Raw genomic sequence first — 19,486 nt, 5'->3', positions numbered from 1 at the left:
CGCAAAAGGAAGGAAACAAGATTTTCTCTATAGCCAAGATCGACAAAAGAGAGCCGCGTTAAGCGAGAGCGGAATTATATAACACGTATTCGCTGGATATGTTCTTGGTCCATCCATGACCGGTCTCGCTCAAAGGCAGCGACTCCTACTCGCTCGTAGACGTTACTGCCCTTTTCTGCAGCGGTAACAAGTAGGCCATAATGGGTCAACAGACGGCCTGATATATCCTGCATCCCCAGGATGACACATTTCAGTTCAACGAAGGGAATCCATTCAGATTCTCGGCCACGATCGAAGAATACACGATCATTGTACTGCTTGTAGAAGTCTCTGGCGTCGCCATGTAGGGCCCCGGGGGTATCACCGAACTCTCCACAGTTGTTGAAGGGCGATCCAAGGTCTGGCTTCCAGTCCACAGTGCCGAATGGAATATCCATGAAGCATATAGCGCCCGTCACTGCCATCCACGACCATGAGAGTACCCGTCTATTCTTTGAATAGTCGATCTTGGTCATGTCTCTGTTCAGATCCGCACGTCGCCAGAGAAGTGTGCGGCGTAAATAGCTGCGCTCCTTTGGATGATCAAGAATGCCGTGCTGTGCCTTTCCGAACAATTTCGCAAACTGTGATTCGATTCCGGCCATACCTAACGACCTATCTGTGTAATGGGTAAAGTCAAGTCGGGAGTACCTTTCGTATATCTCTTCGAAGAAAGCGATGCGCATTCCTTTGTATCGTTTCAACATAGCATCGGGGAATTGAGGGTCAGACAGGAAAGATGTCTTGTGGCTAGCGTGACGATGAGCTTCTTTCCCATTGTAGAAGGGTGTTGGTTCCACTTACTTGTATAGCGTTGTCAGCGTTTCGCACCTGATTCCTGTTCCACACTCCCAGTAGACTTGAACTTCTGTGAAATGAATGATACGCCGTGATAACGCGCGTTCTTGAAATACCCATCCTCTTCTACTCAACGCCGACTGCTCTACGTCGCGTTCGAAATCATCGATCGGTTCGCAGAGATAGATCATGTCTAAGCTACCCAGATGGTTGGCATAGGAGAGGGGGTAGTGAAGTCTTACTTTGCGATCCGCTTTCAAAAAGCCATCATCGCTCCCGTTTGCACAAGTCGCCGAAAGTGTAACGTAGGCACATCTGAAGACATCGTCCATCTTCCTAATCTCCGCTCGTAGATCCTCCTCATCGTCTTGAATGATACAAAGCGCGTCTACCCATAAATAACGAATTCCGAGACTTCTTGTAATCTTTACGGCGTCTTGAAAGGTCCGCGGTAGCATTTTGAGATCAAGATGACTTTGCCAATCTTCGAGCTTGCTACGACTTAGGAATTGGAAACTTCCATGTAATGACGGGGCGCCCCACCGGTGTGTTAAAGCCACATATTTGCCGTCTTTCCTCATATTATCGCAATCTAGATGCAATGTATCTGAATCCCAGCGACCTCGATCATCGTGATTTCCTCTTGGATACAACTCGACCAGTCTGTGAGGCATAGTTACTCTTGTCGGTTTGCATTCGTGACAGAGATCACACCATTTGATCCACTTCTTCAGCAATTTGACCTGGGTAGAACTTCCAGGGCCGGGTAGAACTGGCAAGCCTCTCTGGTAAGTATCCGGAAACCGATTGAGGCCTGTGTGCGGTATCAGTAGTGGTTCGCAGCAGTGCAACCCACAACTTACCGGGACTTGGACCTACTACTAACGAGAGTAATGGAGGCTCTCCCCTTCCCAAGGTTAACGAAGACCCCTCCCTTAGCACCATTTTGTACCTGTTCTCTCCAGTCGTGTGGTTCATCGCCATATAGATGACGGCGCACAGAGAACACATTGCACGAGATGCTTGTGCTCTTTCGTGTGATACTATGAACGATCCTCCTGAGAAGATGCCCGTTTCAGTGTGCAAACAATTCTGACATAGAGGACTCAAAATCGGGTACATGGGTGCGAGCCTTTTGAATTCGTCGCTGTCTAAGGTGCCGAAAAAGGTCTTTGCGAAAAGATTATCGAATTGTTTTGTCCATATATCCAATGCACCAGGTATCGCGTAGGGATTTTTCGTGTTGGCTATCCCGCCGTTTTGTCGTCGCTGGTAATACAGACGTACCAGATCGCGCGATTTCTGCTGATGACTTGACATCAGAAAGTTGCTCATCGATTGCCGGGGGGACCATTCACCTCTAGGCGAAAGTTAGATGTCGACAAAGGCATCAGTAACTTGCTTGGCATCGCTGGTCCTCGCCCGTTCGGTCCGCTCATGTTGACCATCGGGTTGTACATGTAGTAGGGAATGCCGTGAGTTGTCGAGCTGATCCTTTCAATTTCCCTGCATGCATCTTTGCCCTTTGCTCTCCCTGATATAGGAGAATTGTGTCTGACATCTGGTGCAGGCGTGATGTAAATAGGTACTTCCTCGTTGTCAGCGGATGGGTGGTAGCTGTCGCTTGTGTCTTGCTCTGTCGAATCTGGCACCAGTAGCCTGTCTCTAACGAAGATCAAAAGCTTTCGTAGGGCAGCACTGTAGCATTGGTCCCCGTCTGCTAGACATGTGTCGGTCATGTGTTTCATCCACGATGCCACTACTGGATTAGTGGTACGACTTTCGCTGTCGCGCAACCAGAAAGCGTCGAATTCCTCGGGAAATGCTTGCTGGCAGAATTCGTCAAGTTCGTGAATGCCGTAGACTAACCAGATTATCCACTCCAGGATGATACAGCCCATGCCCCACATATCGTAGGACCTGGAGATCTTTCGGCCCACCTCCGGAGGCCTATATCGGAGTGTTCCACCTGGCGATGCTGAAGGCTTATTTCTTGCATGCGTTGGCAACGAGTGTATCTTGGCCAGACCCAGATCTGCGATTTGAAATATTCCACGGTGCGAACCAGAAGATCGAAGAATATTCTCTGGTTTGAGATCTCCATGTCGACCGTTTAATGCAAGCCTAGACGGATTGTTGTGCCACTGATCGAGTGCTGCAACAAGTCCTTGTATCTGTTCAATAGTCCAGCTTATGAGGTCTGCATCTCGAGACCAATTCTCCTCGTTGTTCCAGTACGACCGCAAGTTGCCTCCGTCCGCCCACTGGAATAACAAGTGGCTCGTGAAGTTCTGCCTAAAGCCGCCGACGAATCTCACGATATGTGGATGCTTCAATTGCCTCGCCAGGTCTAGCGCATCGAGTTCACTCTGATCGGCACCGGCTTCCTTGTTTCGCAGTTCCTTGATGGCAATCACGAGATTGTCCTATTGCTGTCAGCAAATCGTTAATATGCCAAGACAAATATACTGACCGAACTGACTGTTTGATGAGCACGGTGTATGGTAGCCTTGTGTAACAAGCTGAAACTGCCCCCTTCACCTTGAGATTCGCATGCGATAAAGGGCAATCGGCAGTCTCGGTGTAAGTTCTCCATCGTGCTATCGTTCCTGAAGATTTGGGGTAGAAACACCCATTGCTCTTTACAGAAGAAATGTTTCTCCTGTGTCCTCCATTTGTTAAACCACTTCCACGCGGAAGAATCTCGCGCAAAGCCGTTGAGAGAGATGAGACGTGGCCCTTCGAGAGCGATGGGAAGGTATCTGTCGCCGAATTCGAATCTTTCTAGGTTGATAGCCCTGCGGACCGCGTCTCCATAGACTAAGGTAGCAAACGTTTTTCGCGCGTGTTTCGTAATGTACTTGACAAGTGACGAATCATATTCCCCGAAAGCAGCTTTGTCTAGCTCTTCTTTGATAGTATGTTCGGTGATTAGCGATTCGAAGTCGTTCTGAGGGAGGAAATCCTTCTGGGAGAACTCGCTGTACGTGAAACGGTCGACAATTGCATCGTACAGCCCACATTCCTGGTTTCGGCCCATGTCGTCATCGGAAAGCTGTTACAATACGGTATCAGTAGGCTTCGTCTTGTAACCGTAGATTTTCACCTGAGACAGGAAAACCAACGAAGTGGAATAAGTTCGTTCGTACATGCTAGAACTTACCGACATGCTGCTGGTGGGATGTTCCAATGACATCATCAGACGTGGTGCGACACAGCCTTGAGGCAGTGCGGAAGGCGTAGCAGAGATTGCGACGAAACAGCGCACAACGCGTGGAGACTTGTAGTACCGGTCAGTTATCGTAGTCGGTAACTGGCTTGTTCTCCTGACACAGGGCCATCAAAGCGATTTAAGTAGGTAGCACTATGCAGCCTCAAAGTCGGACAACAAAAGGTTGAACTGGACGTCAGCGGGGAACAAGTCCAATCGCAATGCGAGTGATGGCAGCCTCCACCATGTATGTTGACTCCCAAACCACCTACTGGTGAAATGCAGAGCATACCTATGGCGGCTTTGGAATGACATTCACCGGTAAGAAAGCATACTGACTGGCTTGAGTCGTTTGGGACGCTTAGCCCTGTATGTAAGTAAGATTGTGCCACCGCGACAGCACATCCATATCCTGACTTGTATCACGATCGACTTGAAACCTCAAGCCTATGCGCCTAGACGATTTGACGAGCGCGTATGCAAAGCCGTCTCGGAGTTTCAAAGTCTGACCGGTACAAGGGTGGCATGCACCTTGCAGCATCCTGTCTCTTTTAATTACCACTGATTACCGGCCAGATGAGAAGGCTGTGTATCGCTGATAGGCGCCGGACGACATCTAGTCTGACACTCGTAATTGCCGTATGCAGCCGGCCAACGATCGTCAACGCCCCCGTCCAGTGGAACGTGCATAGTGTTCGCACGATAGGAACGCATCATGGGGCAATGCAATGCATGTTTTCCGTCACGGTGCGAATGAGGACCACCTCAGTAATCTCGTCGTGATTTGTCGGTGTTGAGCCTCAATTCAGCTCGATCAGTGCCCGACCGTCATCACCGCAGTTTCGACCACTTATGGAATGCCTCTCGTCAGAACGTGAGGCCCTGTGTTTTGTTGGATTCCACCAAGAAGAGGACCTGACGAGGATATAGTCATCGCGGTGTATATGCGAAGACGACGTCGTCTCGCAGGTTTTCCACATTGTATGTATTCCATTGTCATAGATCGACCGGGCTTGGCGATACGCAAACTCGAACGGAGAGTGGAGAGATAGTGAGGCTCAGATTATCTCCGTATCGATTCGTCTCGGACGCGCAGGCCTCTGTTCGCGGTGCTGGTATTGGTTGCGCAACCGGTTGATACAGGCGCTTTCAGTCATCACACCCTCGTCCGGATAATCAAAGATGCAGTCAACGGCCGCTGAGTCTTGACCGGAAACCTAAGTGGCGCGATACTGCAATGCAAAGACGGCACAGAGACAAGTTGCCGGAAGCTCTGGTTGCGGGTTGTTGGTGGTAGCTGAAGACGCGCGCGGGGTGCGTGCAACCAGCTCGGCCCGGGAGCTGTCGCCCCACAAATTCCGCAATCGGGGCACCGTAGGGCTACTCGTTCGACGCACGGCACGAGGAACGATGGGATGATACGATGAGAGCGCTCGCTCTGAAGAGAGCCTGATTACGTGCATTCGTTACGAGATTGTTGGTATCAATGCTATGTGTACGCTACTGACTGTACGGCTCCGCCGTTTGCAGAGAGATCTCGAAAAGAAAAACAGCCATCTAATATGCATGTGCCCTCGACATTCCGTGCATACAGTAAGCGCATCGATGCGTCTCTACTGCTTATCATTTTGCGAGTAGATGAAGTTGGCAGCAACAGGCACGAGGCCATTGTGCTCAGCCCACTCTCGCACACCACCACCCTCCTTTCCAGTACCCCAATGCTGGCGATCCTCTGGCTTACTCACATGAAGCGGCTCGGTTGTTCCGTTCTTTGGCGCAAAGACGAGAAACACGTAGCGATGCTTGCCCGTCTTTGGTGGTGGGCCAGGAGGCTTGTACTCCATCACGTCTTCCGGACCGCCGTCTGTCGACTCGGTCTCTTCTGTAAGACCAAACTCTGGTAAGGGTAGGATCGAGAACGTGTCCGGCGCGGTGGTGACGTTTGAAGCTATCCAATGACACATCTCACTCCATGCTGGATTTTCACGAGATGGCGCGTCGGGGTCGGTGAGTGTGACGACGTAGCTCATGTCGGAGGTGCTGTGCATTCCGTCCGGACTTGTGTCATCATGCAGAACTATGGTAGGCTGTTCTCCAAGATAGTCTGGCTCGATGGTGTTGCCGAGTTTGGCTTTGGCATCTGACCAAAGAACGGACACTGTGAGACTAGGCAGGAAGTCATGAATGACGGTGGGAATTATCTCAGCGTGTTGAAGTCTAATGAATTTTAGTACGATGCTTATAGTTTTGATGAAATTCCTTACTTTGTTCGAACAGCCTGGACGTTCTTAGGGCCGTTGAGTATCAATGGCCTTTGCTCAGTTGGTAGCGCAACGGCGCAAAGCGGCAGCAGGCACGTCAGCCCAATCGAGACTTGGGAAAACATTGTGCTGGCGAAATAGCGGAAGGTCGATTTGGGGATGGTCTTTCAGTGTCAAAATAGCTTCAAGCCTCGTCGTTGTCGTGTGCAGCAGAGCGTTTGAGATGAACGTCATCGCGTGAGGTAGGCCCTTATGGGGAGGAGTCTCCACCCAACCTGGTCGTGCGTCATTCGTACCTCAACTTATGCAGATCCACAAACGTTCGGGGAAGCTACAACATGATTGGGCAACGTCGATCTTGCAACCCTCGGATAGCGCGAGTCATACAGATGTCATATATTGATTGTATTTCTGCTAGGCTTGTGTAGCTCTACGGGTATTCGGATAGGACGCTCAAGAACAAAAAAAAAGACAGGAAACCGCCAACGTAAGACATGTGCTGCTGAATCAACAACCCTCAAAATGTTCACAAATCTGTGCCTCGCAGAATGCACTGCTGCCCATCACAAAACCCATGTTCTGCGAGACTTGATACTCGGCAAGCTCCTGGGCTCCTCGGCCTGTCATGGTACCTGTGCAGTCGCGAAGCAGAACACAGTCCCATCCGTAAGAGTAGGCATCTGAAACGGTGCCAAAAACACATTGGTCCGTATTGACGCCAGCGAAGAGTAGTGTCTGTTTGCCGGATGCGCGAAGGTACTCGTGAAGAGGCTCCTTCTCAGACCAAAGTCCCGACATGCGCGTCTTGTCGAAGAATAAATCGCCAGGCTGAGCGACTGCCTTGAATGGATCGTAGAGTTCGGCGTTCCAGGTCCGCTTGAACAGGCACCTTCCCTGACCATCGGGCAGCTGTGCGCCAAGTCCGACGTGCCATCCCAGAGTCTTGCTGAAGCCTCGCTGGATAGCAGGTGCCATGTTTTTCAAGTCATGGTCGCTGATTCCCCAGTTCAGCCAGGCAATCTGGATCCCCTCTTTACGGCATCTCTCGATGACTTTCAGAGTCGGCTCGATAGCGGCGATGCCTGCGGCGTGATCCCGATAGAGTGGGTGAACAAAGTAGTTTTGCATATCGACGACAATCAAAACCGAGTTGCCAGGGTCGATCATGAAGCCGGTGTGGTTGCGATCTTCCTCATCGCACTCGAAGACCATCTTCTGCTGGGAGCCCCGAGACAGATCGAATTTCTTGGTTGCGGGTAGGTAAAGCCATTGTTCATCCCCTCCAAACGGGATAGGTGCAGTGCAAGTGATGGTCCCCACTGTAACGTCGTTCTGCTGTTCTTCGGTGGTAGTAAGTGTGTGAGACTCCGGGGCCATGGAGGCGTCGGAGATGATGAGAGCGAGGTAGGCGAGAGCTGAAAGCGGCAGAAACCCAGGATAGATTTAGGGCTGAAAGTTAGTGTGAAGGTGTGAGGATGATTAGGAAGGGGGAGAACAAACGAGAAGAAGGCACGCTACCTTTGTAGTCGGTGTGCGAACGCTCCTGCTGCGTTCCAAGGTTTGTTTGCGGTGAATATGATAACAGTGCTTATCACAATGATAGGCTTCCCTCGGGAGGAAGCTTGGTCGTAAGACAATGAATCAGTCATAGCAGTGTAGACCCTATCAGCTTATGCGGAGACGGACTTCCGCAGGGACTTGGAGGTTACGTGAGCCTTTCCCAGTTAGCAGTAGAGTACGTCGAAGCGACCTGACGATCACAATGCATTCCCCAAGATGCGGAGATAGGAGCTGGAGATCCTCTTTGATAATTTGGTGTTGTCGCGTCTGGCCGCGTCTCGCAGCGAGATAAGGCTGGAGGGCTTGATAGATAGCCGTCGCCTAGTACAAGGGAAATCCCGGGGTCCGACAATACCCGAGCGCGAGCCAGCGTACGCCAGCGTGTCCATGGTACTTTCTCAGCGACCAGAGAGGTAATGCGATACTACGTGGCCGGACTAGGGGAGTGTAATCCACATATCCTCGAGAAATCCTAGGCGACTCGTGCGCCAGCTGTGTTGCGAAGCCAGCCAGTCTTATGTTGTCCATATCCAATGCTGACCGCGGGTCGTGCATCACAGGCACTGCTGATGCTGCTCATGTGGTGGGAAAGTCTTGTCCTGTTACTCATTTGCTCGTGTGCACACTCTACATACGGTTTGCTGCAGCCTGTACACCATGTTCGGCCTTGGAGCCGAGCCGCATGCTGCCTCGCGTGTGGTGGCGTTCGCAGGGCTCGCGACCAGCAGAAGAGGAGGTTTCAGCAGCCGTGTGCTTGCTTTAACAACACGGGTGCGCGTGGCCACATGGCTGAGGGTGTTGCCTCCTTTATGCGAAAGGAATGAACAATATGACCTAAGATTAAGGAGACATGTGAATGTTGAATGTGGGGTGGCTGCCAGGTGGATTGCCATGCTGGCCGTCACGTGCACCATCATCAAACCTTGGAACTTTCAAGCGAAGTGACGACGGAGCTGCAGCAAAGGCACTCCATCACGAGCCTCTGACCCGACGAAGCCGCCATCAGCCACGATCACTTCGCCGATCCCGCATCTGCACCGTGCAACACTATCTCCACGCCGCAGGACGACATCGGGCTCACACACGATTCCGCCGTGTTGTTTGGCTGTTCTACCAACAACCGGACCCTTAAGGAGCAGAGAAACCACACATAACCACCAGCGCAATGGCGTCGCTGGGCGAGGAGCTCCTCAACATTGTCAACAGGCTGCAGGATCTGGTCTTCAACACAATTGGAAATGATTCCCTAGATTTACCCCAGATTGTATGTGCGCCCCAGCCCGAGAAGAGAATGCGGTGAGCGCAGAGCAGATTCTACGCAGCTCTGCCCAACCTATCAGGAATCCTACTAACTGCCTCAGGTCGTCGTGGGATCACAATCATCCGGAAAGTCGTCGGTACTCGAGAACATCGTCGGCAAGGACTTCCTTCCCCGTGGCAGCGGTATCGTCACACGCCGGCCGCTCATCCTCCAGCTCATCAACCTCCCGAGCGAACGCGACGAAGACGACGATGACGAGGTCCACGTACCACACACACCCGCAAGTGTAGCCGGGCAGCAAGAATGGGGAGAGTTCCTCCACATCCCGGGCCAGCGCTTCTACGACTTTGCCGACGTCAAACGCGAGATCGAGAACGAGACCTCGAGGATAGCAGGAAACAACAAAGGCATCAACAGGCAGCCCATCAACCTGAAGATTTACTCCCCGCACGTCCTCAGCTTGACGCTCGTCGACTTGCCCGGTCTGACAAAGGTTAGTCAGGCAACTTTTTTCTGCCAGGACCCGGAGCTAACTCCCACAGGTGCCCATTGGCGATCAGCCCTCCGATATCGAGAAGCAGACGCGAAACCTCATCACCGAGTACATTGCGAAGCCCAACAGTGTCATCCTCGCCGTCTCCCCCGCCAACGTCGATCTCGTCAACTCGGAAGCTTTGAAGCTGGCCCGCCATGTCGACCCCATGGGCAAGAGGACCATCGGTGTCCTCACAAAGCTGGATCTTATGGATCACGGTACAAACGCCATGGATATTCTCTCTGGCCGCGTATACCCTCTCAAGCTCGGCTTCATTGGTATCGTCAACCGGTCACAACAAGACATCCAGGGCAACAAGTCGCTCTCTGATGCCCTGCAAGCCGAGCGGGACTTCTTCCGACACCACCCTGCCTACCGGAATATGGCCAACCGATGCGGTACCCAGCTGCTTGCCAAAAGCCTCAACCAGACCCTCATGGCCCACATTCGCGACCGGTTACCAGACATCAAGGCACGCCTCAACACGCTCATGGGTCAGACACAACAAGAGCTCGCGAGCTACGGCGATGTGGCTTTCACTGGGAAGGAGCACCGCGGCTCGCTCATCCTGCAGCTCATGACCCGCTTTGCCTCATCCTTCATCTCATCCATCGACGGTACCTCCACCGAGATTTCTACCAAGGAGTTGTGCGGTGGTGCCCGCATCTACTACATCTTCAACTCCGTCTTCGGTAACTCGCTCGAGCAGGTGGACCCAACCCAGAACCTCTCTGTGTTGGACATCCGGACGGCTATCCGTAACTCGACTGGTCCAAGGCCTAGTCTGTTCGTACCCGAGCTGGCTTTTGACCTTCTCGTAAAGCCTCAGATCAAGCTTTTGGAGATACCCAGTCAGCGTTGCGTGGAGCTTGTATACGAGGAACTCATCAAGATCTGCCACACTTGCGGCTCTACTGAATTGACGAGGTACCCCAGGCTACAAGGAAAGCTCATTGAGGTCGTCTCTGACCTTCTTCGAGAGCAACTTGGCCCTTGCTCAGGTTACGTCGCTTCTCTCATCGATATCCAAAGAGCATACATCAACACAAACCACCCCAACTTCCTTGGCGCTGCTGCCGCCATGTCATCTGTTATCAACGACAAGGAGCAGCGAGAAAAGAAGATTGCCATGGAGGCCGAGAAGAAGAGGCGGGAACAGAGGAGGATGAAGGAACTCCAGAACGGTGCTAATGGCGAAGAAGCCGAAGAGGGCGAAGGCGGCGAGGGTGGAACTCTCAAAGCTCTCCCTCTTCGGAAACACCAGTCACAAACCAGCCGCAGCATGTCGCCTGCCGTCGGGCGGATGATGAACGGCTCGCAGAGCACCACGGCCGCGCTCAACAATCGCAACCGGTCACCTCCTGGTACTGCACGCGACAGCTTCCTGAACTACTTCTTCAGCAAAGATAGCAACAACGCATACGCCAACCCACAACAAGCAGCACAAGCAGCGCTTGACAACAGGCCTGGCAGCCGCCACGTCAGCCAAAACAGCGAGCCCAGCTTTGCGCAGAGCATCCGGAGAGGCGACAACAAGCAGCCTGCTCATGTATTGGCCATGATGCCACCAGACACCGATGACTATGACGCGCCATTGAGCGCTGCCATGAGTGCCCCTCCCCGAAGTCCAAGTATGGGAGGAGACAACTTCGAAGGCGGCTTTGTAAGTTTCTCCAACACATGTTGCCATGACTGTATGCTAATGTCCAACAGCCATCAAACCCCGAGCAAGCACCTGCGCTTACGGAACGCGAGGCCCTTGAGACCGAGCTCATCCGCCGCCTCATCTCATCGTACTTCAACATCGTCCGGGAAACCGTCGCCGACCAGGTCCCCAAGGCGATTATGCATCTTCTCGTCAACCACTCCAAGGACGTGGTACAAAATAGGCTCGTGTCAACGCTGTACAAGGAGGATCTCTTCCAGGAGCTCCTGTACGAGGACGACACAATCAAGGCCGAGCGCGAGAAGTGCGAGAAGCTGCTCAAGACATACAAGGAGGCAGCCAAGATTGTGGGCGAGGTATTGTAAGAGATAGGTGTTTGGATAATGAAACGAATCGTCACGGGTTCCTTGTAGGTTTTGAAAATGTGCGATTATACGACCTTGGCCCTTCTTCCGACTGGCGTCGTAGGATGGTCGTGGCAAACGGTCGGGCTGGGGCCAAGGTTGACAAAGCGTTATGGAGGCTGGCCGCCATCTGTTAATATTGTCCTTGGCCGCTCCTTTGCGCTTTTCATTTCTACTCTTCTGTTGCCCTGCTGTTTTCTAAGGGTTGCAGGGCGTTTTCCGCGGCTCCGCTTTTCATCTTTTCTGCGCGTTTTGATGTCCTGTGTAGCATAGTACCTGCCCATGGCGGGTCGGGGGTGGAGATGATACATGTATAGAATATATCATTGGCAACAATCATGGTTTTTGAGATGCAGGCAATGTCTGGAGTGTGGGAATCAGTGATAATCATGACTTCTGTAGCTCAAGGTGTATCATCACCAATGCTGGCTTCGGTGCAAACTGGTTTTCCAGGAATTTCGTGCCTGTTCTACGTCTACACGTGGATTGCAGCAACCCCGCTGATGGCGTATTTTCCGAATTAGTCCCAGTCTTTGCATGATCATGCAGACCAGCTTTATTGTACGCCAAGTTTCGGAGAGGTTGTACAGGATTCAGATGTGAACGAGCATTGAAGGATCGAACTGAAGCATGTATATTGAAAACGTGACCAACTCGACGTCTATGTTGTACAAAAGGTACATAGTACAAGAGATTGGTATCTCGTAGATGTCGTACCACTATTGACTGCTCTCCCCACCTAGCCGCTTCTCGGCTCGATGGGATCCGGCCGCATTATGCCCATGCTGACGTAGGAAACGGAATCACTCTGGGTGTGCGCTTATTTGTCGGTTATGCCGAGGAGTGTGTTGAGGTCGGCGTTGGGGTCTTTCGGGTCTGCGATGGCTGTTTGGTTGTCAGTATATGTTCTGCCGTATCATACACATGGCCAAGTTGGGAATTTTGACATGTGTCGTCGGTCTGACGTACCGCCTGATGACTTTGGCTGTTCCGAGGGGTGGTCCCGTGCCCATTGTTGCTTTGCTTGCCTGATCAATGACTCCTTGTGCTCCCAGTCCTTCTGTGCGGCCTTTGCCCTATCGGCGGCGGATAATGAGAGCTGGTGGTAGGCACCGTAGAAGACGCCGAATCCGAGGGCGGACCATCGGAGGACCTGTAAACACCACTATTAGCCTGGTTGTTCCATCTCTAGAGCTAGCGAAAGGCCCAAACGGTCGTGCTAGAGACCTTGGCAAGCGCTTCGAGGGGCAGAGCGTACGTTGACACCGACGGAAGTGGACATGGTGAGGGTCGTGCGAGGACTTGCGATAGGCGTTATCGAGCTCGTATATGTCCAATGGCAGGTATTCCGGACGGGCGATGAAAAGTCACCGCTACAGGGGATCCGGAGAGTCGGGACGAGGACGTCGGGGCGGATGCGAGATGTTGGGCGTTGAGCTGTGAAAGTTGAGGTTGGCTGGCGCAAGATTTGGTCGGGATCGCTGGCTGCGAGCTAGTGCGTCCCTGAACCACCACCGCTTGGCGCGACAGCATCACCCGACGCGCCTGCCTTTGTGTACATTGCACTTGCCTTTGTCTGTGGATAGCTGAAGGCGGGGAGGAAACAGCCTCTGGACACACGACGCAGCTCAGGTCTTCTACAGCGCCGACACATACTCAACCAAGCATCCCACTTCGCCCGTCTCCGCCATGGAGTCGACAATGCAGCAGCGGCGCGATGAGATCCTCGCAAAGAAGGCCAAGTTGGCCGAACTCAAGCGCCAACGAGAACTGAGGAAGGCCGAGTCAGCTAGCAGGCAATCCGCGACTGGTAGTCCTCTAGGAGAAGTAGGCTACATATCCAATTGCATCTAATCAGTGACTGACTAACATTCCAGGTCCTCTCGCCGACACCAAGACGCAGCGAAGACCTCGACCGCAGAACCGACGTCACCAACCTCATCAATAGCATCCTTGGGGAGAGTAGACCCGGTTCTACACAACCTGGCTCCCCGGCAGGCGCAGGACGACCAACCCGCCCGACATCGGTAGTCAGCGCAGGCCAACTGAGCAGCGACAATGAAGGATCCACGGGCTTCCCATCCCTCACCGGCATGGTTGACCGAGAGATGCAGACTCTCTCGCTTGCTCCGCTAGCGACCGTCTACGAGGCCGACGGCCAGGTCACCAACGAGGTCAAGAAGGAGAAGGAAATCATTACATACAGCAAGGGTGTACAAGCAAGCATAGAGTGGACCCCGTCGAAAGATCGGGGAATCGGCGGAAGCGACACAGAGCGCGACGAGAGCCCTACGCGGTCACCTAAGAGCAAGAGGCTGAGCCGGAGACAGAAGGAGAGGGACGAGGAGATCCGAGCGCAGCTGCGCAAGGAGATCGAGGAGGAACTCAAGGTCCTCCAACAAGCGCCCGAAGAGGGTGCACAACAACCTGGGTCAGAAGAGAACTTTCCGTTCAAGACCCTCACAAACGAAGAATTGACGGCTGTCGAAAACTCGGAGGAGTTCATCGGCTTCGTCGAGCGCAGCACGAAGGTGCTGGAGCGAGCGCTTGACCAACAACTTGGCTACGACATCTTGGCAGACTACGCAAACGGTGGTGTAGACGTCGACGACGACGATGAGGGTTACGGTTCAAGTGGAGGCAAGAAGGGTCGCCGCATCAAGGAGATCGCACAGTTCTGGGATGAGCGATGGAGCAAGAAGAGGATGATTTCAGATCTGGGCTTCTCAACAAAGGTATGGAGTGCAGTGACGTCTGGCGATCATGACACTGACATGCTTCACAGTTCCCAGAACTCGTCCTTGCCTCGTACACCAAGAACCCGTCCGCGCCACACGACCCTGACGGTCTCGTACAAGTATGGAACCTGCACATGCACGATCGACCCGAGTACATCTTCCACGCGCAGTCCGATATCCTTACTGCAAAGTTCTCCCCGTTCCACCCAAATCTCATTGTTGGAGGCGCCTACTCAGGGCAAGTGTTGCTATGGGACACTCGCGCGAAGTCCGCACCAGTGCAGAAGACACCGCTCACTGGCTCCGGTCACACACATCCCGTCTACTCGTTAGACATTGTCGGAACGCAGAACGCAAACAACATCATCTCGTGTTCGACGGATGGTGTTGTGTGTGGATGGACTGTTGACATGCTTTCACAGCCCCAAGAGTTCCTTGAATTGACATCACCACCGCCAGCCAAGACAGACGATATGGCAGTGACCAGCATAGCCTTCCCGCAATCGGATCCAACTTACTTCCTCGCAGGCACAGAAGAGGGTACCATTTACCCATGCCATCGCTATGACCGAGCCGGTGCGAAAGCAGGTGTAGACGGCCGCGTAAAGTACGCTGGCCATGCTGCGCCCGTTATGAGTCTAGACTTCCATCCCGCCAAGGGTCAGATCGATCTAGGGGACCTTGTTCTGTCGTCGAGTGTCGACTGGAGCGTCAAACTTTGGAAGGTCCGCCCACCGGCTGCTACAGGCGCTACCAACCCGACACTTCCTGGTGCAACCCAACAAGTAACACCCGTTCTCGACATTGCACGCGAAGATCTCGTTTATGACGTTCGATGGTCGCCTGTCAAACCCTCCGTTTTCGCACTTGTAGACGGAGCGGGAAGTCTCGAAGTCTGGGATATCAACGTTGATGTCGAGGTTCCTGTTCAATCGGTGAAGCCCAGTGACGGTAAGCGTGGCGCGTTTACAAACATGCCAACTGGTCTTGGCTACATGAACAGGAGTCTGAACAAGTTGGCATGGGAGAGGAACGAAGGGCGCAGAGTTGCAGTGGGAGGCATGGATGGCGTCGTCACCATCTTCGAGGTGGGCGATGATCTTGGAGGTGTCCAGACACGTAGCGAGGAGTGGAGTGGCGTCAAGAGGTTGGTAAACCGGTTGGAAGGTCACGGTGATGGTACCAACGGGAAGTAAGGTTCTATTGAATGTCTCTCAATGGACAATTCCAGGGCCTGGAGGACGGTTGTGGCAGTGCTTCAATACCCATTTCTTTTCAGCGGAGCATCATTCTGGAGTCGGCAGTTCACTTTCTACCATACCCCAAGCATCACAAATCCACATTCTATACAGAGTACGCGGGCCCAGAACACTACAGGTGTGGCGGTGCATCGACGCTCGTAGCACGATTGCGCACGTCAATTATCCTAGCTCGACGCGTTCTCGTCTCACAAACGGTGATCATGCCCAAACTCAAGGTCTCCACGTTGCGATGCCATCAGGGCAGCCCGTTAGCGCACGAGGCTAAAGAGCTCCCCACCAGTTAAACCTCACGGATCCCCTGGTTTACCCAGCCACAGGTAAGCCGCACCTCCACACCTACATCATCGATGGCCAACAGGTTTCCTATCGCGAGACGGGTGCTCGGAACAGAGCATTGCATAGATGGGTCGGTGTCCCCGCTTCTGCCGGTGCAGGATCAACGAATGGAGCGCCCGGTTACCGCCACTTCGCAAGCCTGATGAAAGTAGGTCTGGCTAGTACGTTAAAGCGCTGATGGTGCTGTCGCTTCAACCGGGTCCGTTCATCCGTCAACAACGCTTCTGATGATGCTTGGTGTCCTGCTCAAGCTCGTGCCGGCGCTGCGATGGCCCATTGTTTCTGCTGGTCAGGGCGCGAACCATGAACAGATGTAATTATGCATTCTCAACCGCGAATTGGTCAACAGGAGCGAAGTTTACTGACATTGACCAATCTAGTGCCATAACTTCCTGCATATCGGCCGTTAAGGGCTACTTTCCCTGCAATACCACCCCGATTCCCGACTATACGTGCCTGTGCGAACAGTACCTATGGCGCGTCTCATGCTTCGACAACCACGCGTCGCATCCAACATCGCACCCGGATCGTTCGATCGCCGAGAGTTATACGAGCGAGTATTGTCTTGCGGCAGGTAGCATTGGCGCGGAGCAAGTACGGAGGAACCATCAGCGTCAACGGAGGCAGATTGGCGACCTGTTGTCCAGCATCGTTGGCGATGTCTCGTCGGTGCTGTCGAGCAATGGCGTTACGGTGCCTACGGCCGTTATCGAGAGCGTGGCGGGTAGTGTGGTGAATGCTTTACCAACACCTGCGAATCCTACGAGCATTGCGGCTGAGATCACGGCAACGAGTGCAACAGAAGAGGCAAGCAGTACAGCGAGGAGCACCGGGCCGACAACAACAGAGGCATCGTCAACTGCGGGCGCAGCTTCAAGCACCGCATCGGAAGAACCAACGTCGTCGAGTGCAGCTGCCGCAGGCGCATCATCCTCAGATTCAAGTTCCGGTCCCTCAACAGGTCTAATCGCTGGCGTGGTAGTAGGAGCGGTCGCAGCTCTGGCGCTTATTGGCATATTCGTCCTCCTTCTACTACGTCACCGGAAGAAGAAATCCAGAAGCGCGGGTTTGACCGACAAAGAGGCTAGCCCAGCAGCATCTTCTTCGTCTGACCACTCCCCACCGACGAACAGCGCATACACACATATTCCACATTCAAACACGTATTCTACCACTACTACCCTTCCCACGCAAACCGACAGGTCTTCAACACAACCAACAACAATGATGTCTCCTGTGTCTCCTATGGAGTCTGGAAGCCAGGCACCATGGGCATCGACGTCAACCTTTGGAGGCACAACAGCAATGGGAGCCGGTGCCGGCGCCGTCGCTGCACGTCACTCTCTATCTAGCTCTACCCCAGCACCTAGATACTTCGACGAGAAGCCAGCACAACAACACCAATATATTGATTCAAAGATACCAGAAAGCAACGAGATGCCGACCAGTGCCAACGTCTGGGAAATCGACGGCAGAGAGATGCCGCCGCCCAGCGAGTTGGATGCGGGAAAGAGAGATGGGTTAAATTTGGGCGATGTAGGCAGTAATACACAGGGACAAGGGCAGGCTCAGCAACAAGAGTACATTGCGTATAGTCCGCCTCGCGTGGAGCATGCGCAAAATGGCGAGTATTTAGGCAATAGACAGGTTGGTCAGGCTCTTTGAGCAGGATGATTAAGCAACGAATTTATGAGTTTCTTATGCAATACTTTGAAGTTTTCCTTCCGACTGTGCTATCGACCAATCTTTCGTCGGATTCTGAACCTATCAAGATTGCAAGTCATCGTACGGACTGGGGAATTCCATGTCCAAGCCATAGTCCTGAAATGCCCAATCTAACTGAGAGTAGGATGCATCGAAGCTTGGCCAGATGTCGGTGAGATATCTTTGTAAAGCCTCGTCGCTATATAAAACTCCTATCTGATCCGTAACAACATCAGTGTTGGCGGGTATGGCCAGCGTTAAGACTGTGCTGTTGGATGTGGTAGTACCACCTCGATGCGCGTCTCGCAAGCTGTCGTGTGCACCGTCGCTTATCAGTGTCCAAAGCCGTTTTGCAAGCTTGGCCACGCCTCTCACGCTGGTCCATCGTTCACTCAGATCATCGAGGGTATCGCAGCACTGGCCAAGGTCCTCTCTTGCTTTACCAATGTCTCTTACACGATCGTGCAAAGCGCGGTAGATGACGGTTGTGGACATGGACATTGCATAAGGAACTAGTGGGAGCGGAGGAAGGCCTTCGCATCCTTCACGAGATATCATTTCGAGCACTCTATCCGCGGACTTGAGGCGCCTATTATATTGTTCGGTGTCCGGTCCGCTGTAGCGACAGGATAGCATGGCGGCAACATAATACCATGTCTCCAGGTATACTGCTACTTTAAGTAGACTGAAGAGCCAAGTTGATAAGTATCTTACCTCGATGCGACATGTGGAACTGATCGAAATTACTCCCACCCGTAATTTCTGATAACGAAGGGAACTCCCAGCAACTGTCGACTGCGGTCGTAGAACCAGCTTTGTAAGCTCTAGTCGCGGTAGTCATGAGGTCTCCAAGAGCGAGAGAGACAGCCATGATTTGAGAGCGATAGTCGTCTTTCTTCGGTTCTATGCGTTCAACGCCAATATCTGCATCGTCGATGAAGAAGGGCGCTGCTGCCATGATGGGTTTACCAAGGCGGTCAAAGTTCCGGAGTGACCACCACAGATACTTGCATTCGTCGTTGTCAGGGTTGCCAGGTATCTTCAGGTGTATACACATTGACCACGCTTCACAGATGGCCTGCGACAAGTAACTGGACGCGCGATCTACGCCGGCTAGACCATCGTTGTGCAGGTGCATCAGTACTAAGATCTGGATCTTGATGATGCGATCGGGTTCCAAATCTGCTTTGATGGCCGCATCTAGTCCAGCTAGAAGCTTTGATGCAAATTCTAGAGGTTTGAGTAAAAGCCCGGAGTCAGTCAGTCGTAGGAAAGGAGCGGCATGTTTTGTTTTGCAGACGACAAGACATATTGCCCTCACCAAGTAGATGGATGCTTGTCCGTTACTGTGGTCACGGAAGACGGCGGCGCCATCCGTGATGGGGGTGAGGTCATTCAACGTCGAAATGTACAAGGGTAGGAGAGCGTCCGTCGTGGTTTTGGGTAGTGACGCAAAAGCTCCTTCTTCTTCGAGATACTTTCGATACGACTCGGATAGGCTCGGCGCGGTGGTCCGGATCTTATGTTGCTCGTACCATCTCAGTCGGCGCTGCGCTTCGTATGCGGCGGAAGAAGTGAGTGCCATAGCTTGTGGCGTAGGTTGGGATGATGACACATTTGTTGTCTGATTCAAGGCGCTTGATCCTGGCTCAGCGTCTTCTGATAGAGCTGCGAGGACGGATTCAGGGTTATATTCGCTCACGCGACCGGG

The 19,486-nt window shown here is 52.9% G+C and overlaps 8 protein-coding genes across 8 annotated transcripts; 2 read left to right on the top strand and 6 right to left on the bottom strand.

The window, feature by feature from the left end:
• Window positions 1-74: 74 nt before the first annotated feature.
• J4E86_004544 (uncharacterized protein) lies at window positions 75-725 on the bottom strand (the record flags this gene model as incomplete). The annotated part of the gene is made up of 1 exon (XM_051445082.1): window positions 75-725. The coding sequence occupies one exon, from the start codon at window positions 723-725 to the stop codon at window positions 75-77; it is 651 nt and encodes a 216-aa protein (XP_051303179.1).
• A 1,443-nt stretch (window positions 726-2,168) lies between these two features.
• J4E86_004543 (uncharacterized protein) lies at window positions 2,169-4,006 on the bottom strand (the record flags this gene model as incomplete). Its single annotated transcript, XM_051445081.1, has 3 exons — window positions 2,169-3,263; window positions 3,311-3,892; window positions 4,001-4,006. The coding sequence occupies 3 exons, from the start codon at window positions 4,004-4,006 to the stop codon at window positions 2,169-2,171; spliced, it is 1,683 nt and encodes a 560-aa protein (XP_051303178.1).
• A 1,655-nt stretch (window positions 4,007-5,661) lies between these two features.
• Window positions 5,662-6,434, bottom strand: J4E86_004542 (uncharacterized protein; the record flags this gene model as incomplete). The annotated part of the gene is made up of 2 exons (XM_051445080.1): window positions 5,662-6,265; window positions 6,313-6,434. 2 exons carry the CDS (start codon window positions 6,432-6,434, stop codon window positions 5,662-5,664), a joined length of 726 nt encoding a protein of 241 aa, XP_051303177.1.
• A 382-nt stretch (window positions 6,435-6,816) lies between these two features.
• Window positions 6,817-7,686, bottom strand: J4E86_004541 (uncharacterized protein; the record flags this gene model as incomplete). The annotated part of the gene is given in 2 exon segments (XM_051445079.1): window positions 6,817-6,929; window positions 6,942-7,686. 2 exon segments carry the CDS (start codon window positions 7,684-7,686, stop codon window positions 6,817-6,819), a joined length of 858 nt encoding a protein of 285 aa, XP_051303176.1.
• Window positions 7,687-9,034: 1,348 nt separating this feature from the next.
• On the top strand, window positions 9,035-11,696 carry J4E86_004540 (uncharacterized protein; the record flags this gene model as incomplete). Its single annotated transcript, XM_051445078.1, has 4 exons — window positions 9,035-9,133; window positions 9,231-9,623; window positions 9,673-11,328; window positions 11,379-11,696. The coding sequence occupies 4 exons, from the start codon at window positions 9,035-9,037 to the stop codon at window positions 11,694-11,696; spliced, it is 2,466 nt and encodes an 821-aa protein (XP_051303175.1).
• An 859-nt stretch (window positions 11,697-12,555) lies between these two features.
• Window positions 12,556-13,017, bottom strand: J4E86_004539 (uncharacterized protein; the record flags this gene model as incomplete). The annotated part of the gene is made up of 3 exons (XM_051445077.1): window positions 12,556-12,620; window positions 12,705-12,888; window positions 12,994-13,017. The coding sequence occupies 3 exons, from the start codon at window positions 13,015-13,017 to the stop codon at window positions 12,556-12,558; spliced, it is 273 nt and encodes a 90-aa protein (XP_051303174.1).
• A 407-nt stretch (window positions 13,018-13,424) lies between these two features.
• J4E86_004538 (uncharacterized protein) lies at window positions 13,425-15,669 on the top strand (the record flags this gene model as incomplete). The annotated part of the gene is made up of 3 exons (XM_051445076.1): window positions 13,425-13,562; window positions 13,613-14,470; window positions 14,521-15,669. 3 exons carry the CDS (start codon window positions 13,425-13,427, stop codon window positions 15,667-15,669), a joined length of 2,145 nt encoding a protein of 714 aa, XP_051303173.1.
• Window positions 15,670-18,451: 2,782 nt separating this feature from the next.
• Window positions 18,452-19,360, bottom strand: J4E86_004537 (uncharacterized protein; the record flags this gene model as incomplete). Its single annotated transcript, XM_051445075.1, has 1 exon — window positions 18,452-19,360. One exon carries the CDS (start codon window positions 19,358-19,360, stop codon window positions 18,452-18,454), a length of 909 nt encoding a protein of 302 aa, XP_051303172.1.
• Between the last annotated feature and the right edge of the window lie 126 nt (window positions 19,361-19,486).

Source organism: Alternaria arbusti (assembly GCF_024043155.1).
Source record: "Alternaria arbusti strain BMP 1465 chromosome Unknown scaffold_5, whole genome shotgun sequence".
Taxonomy (NCBI): Eukaryota; Fungi; Ascomycota; class Dothideomycetes; order Pleosporales; family Pleosporaceae; genus Alternaria; species Alternaria arbusti.
This window is presented reverse-complemented; position numbering and strand designations above follow the sequence as displayed.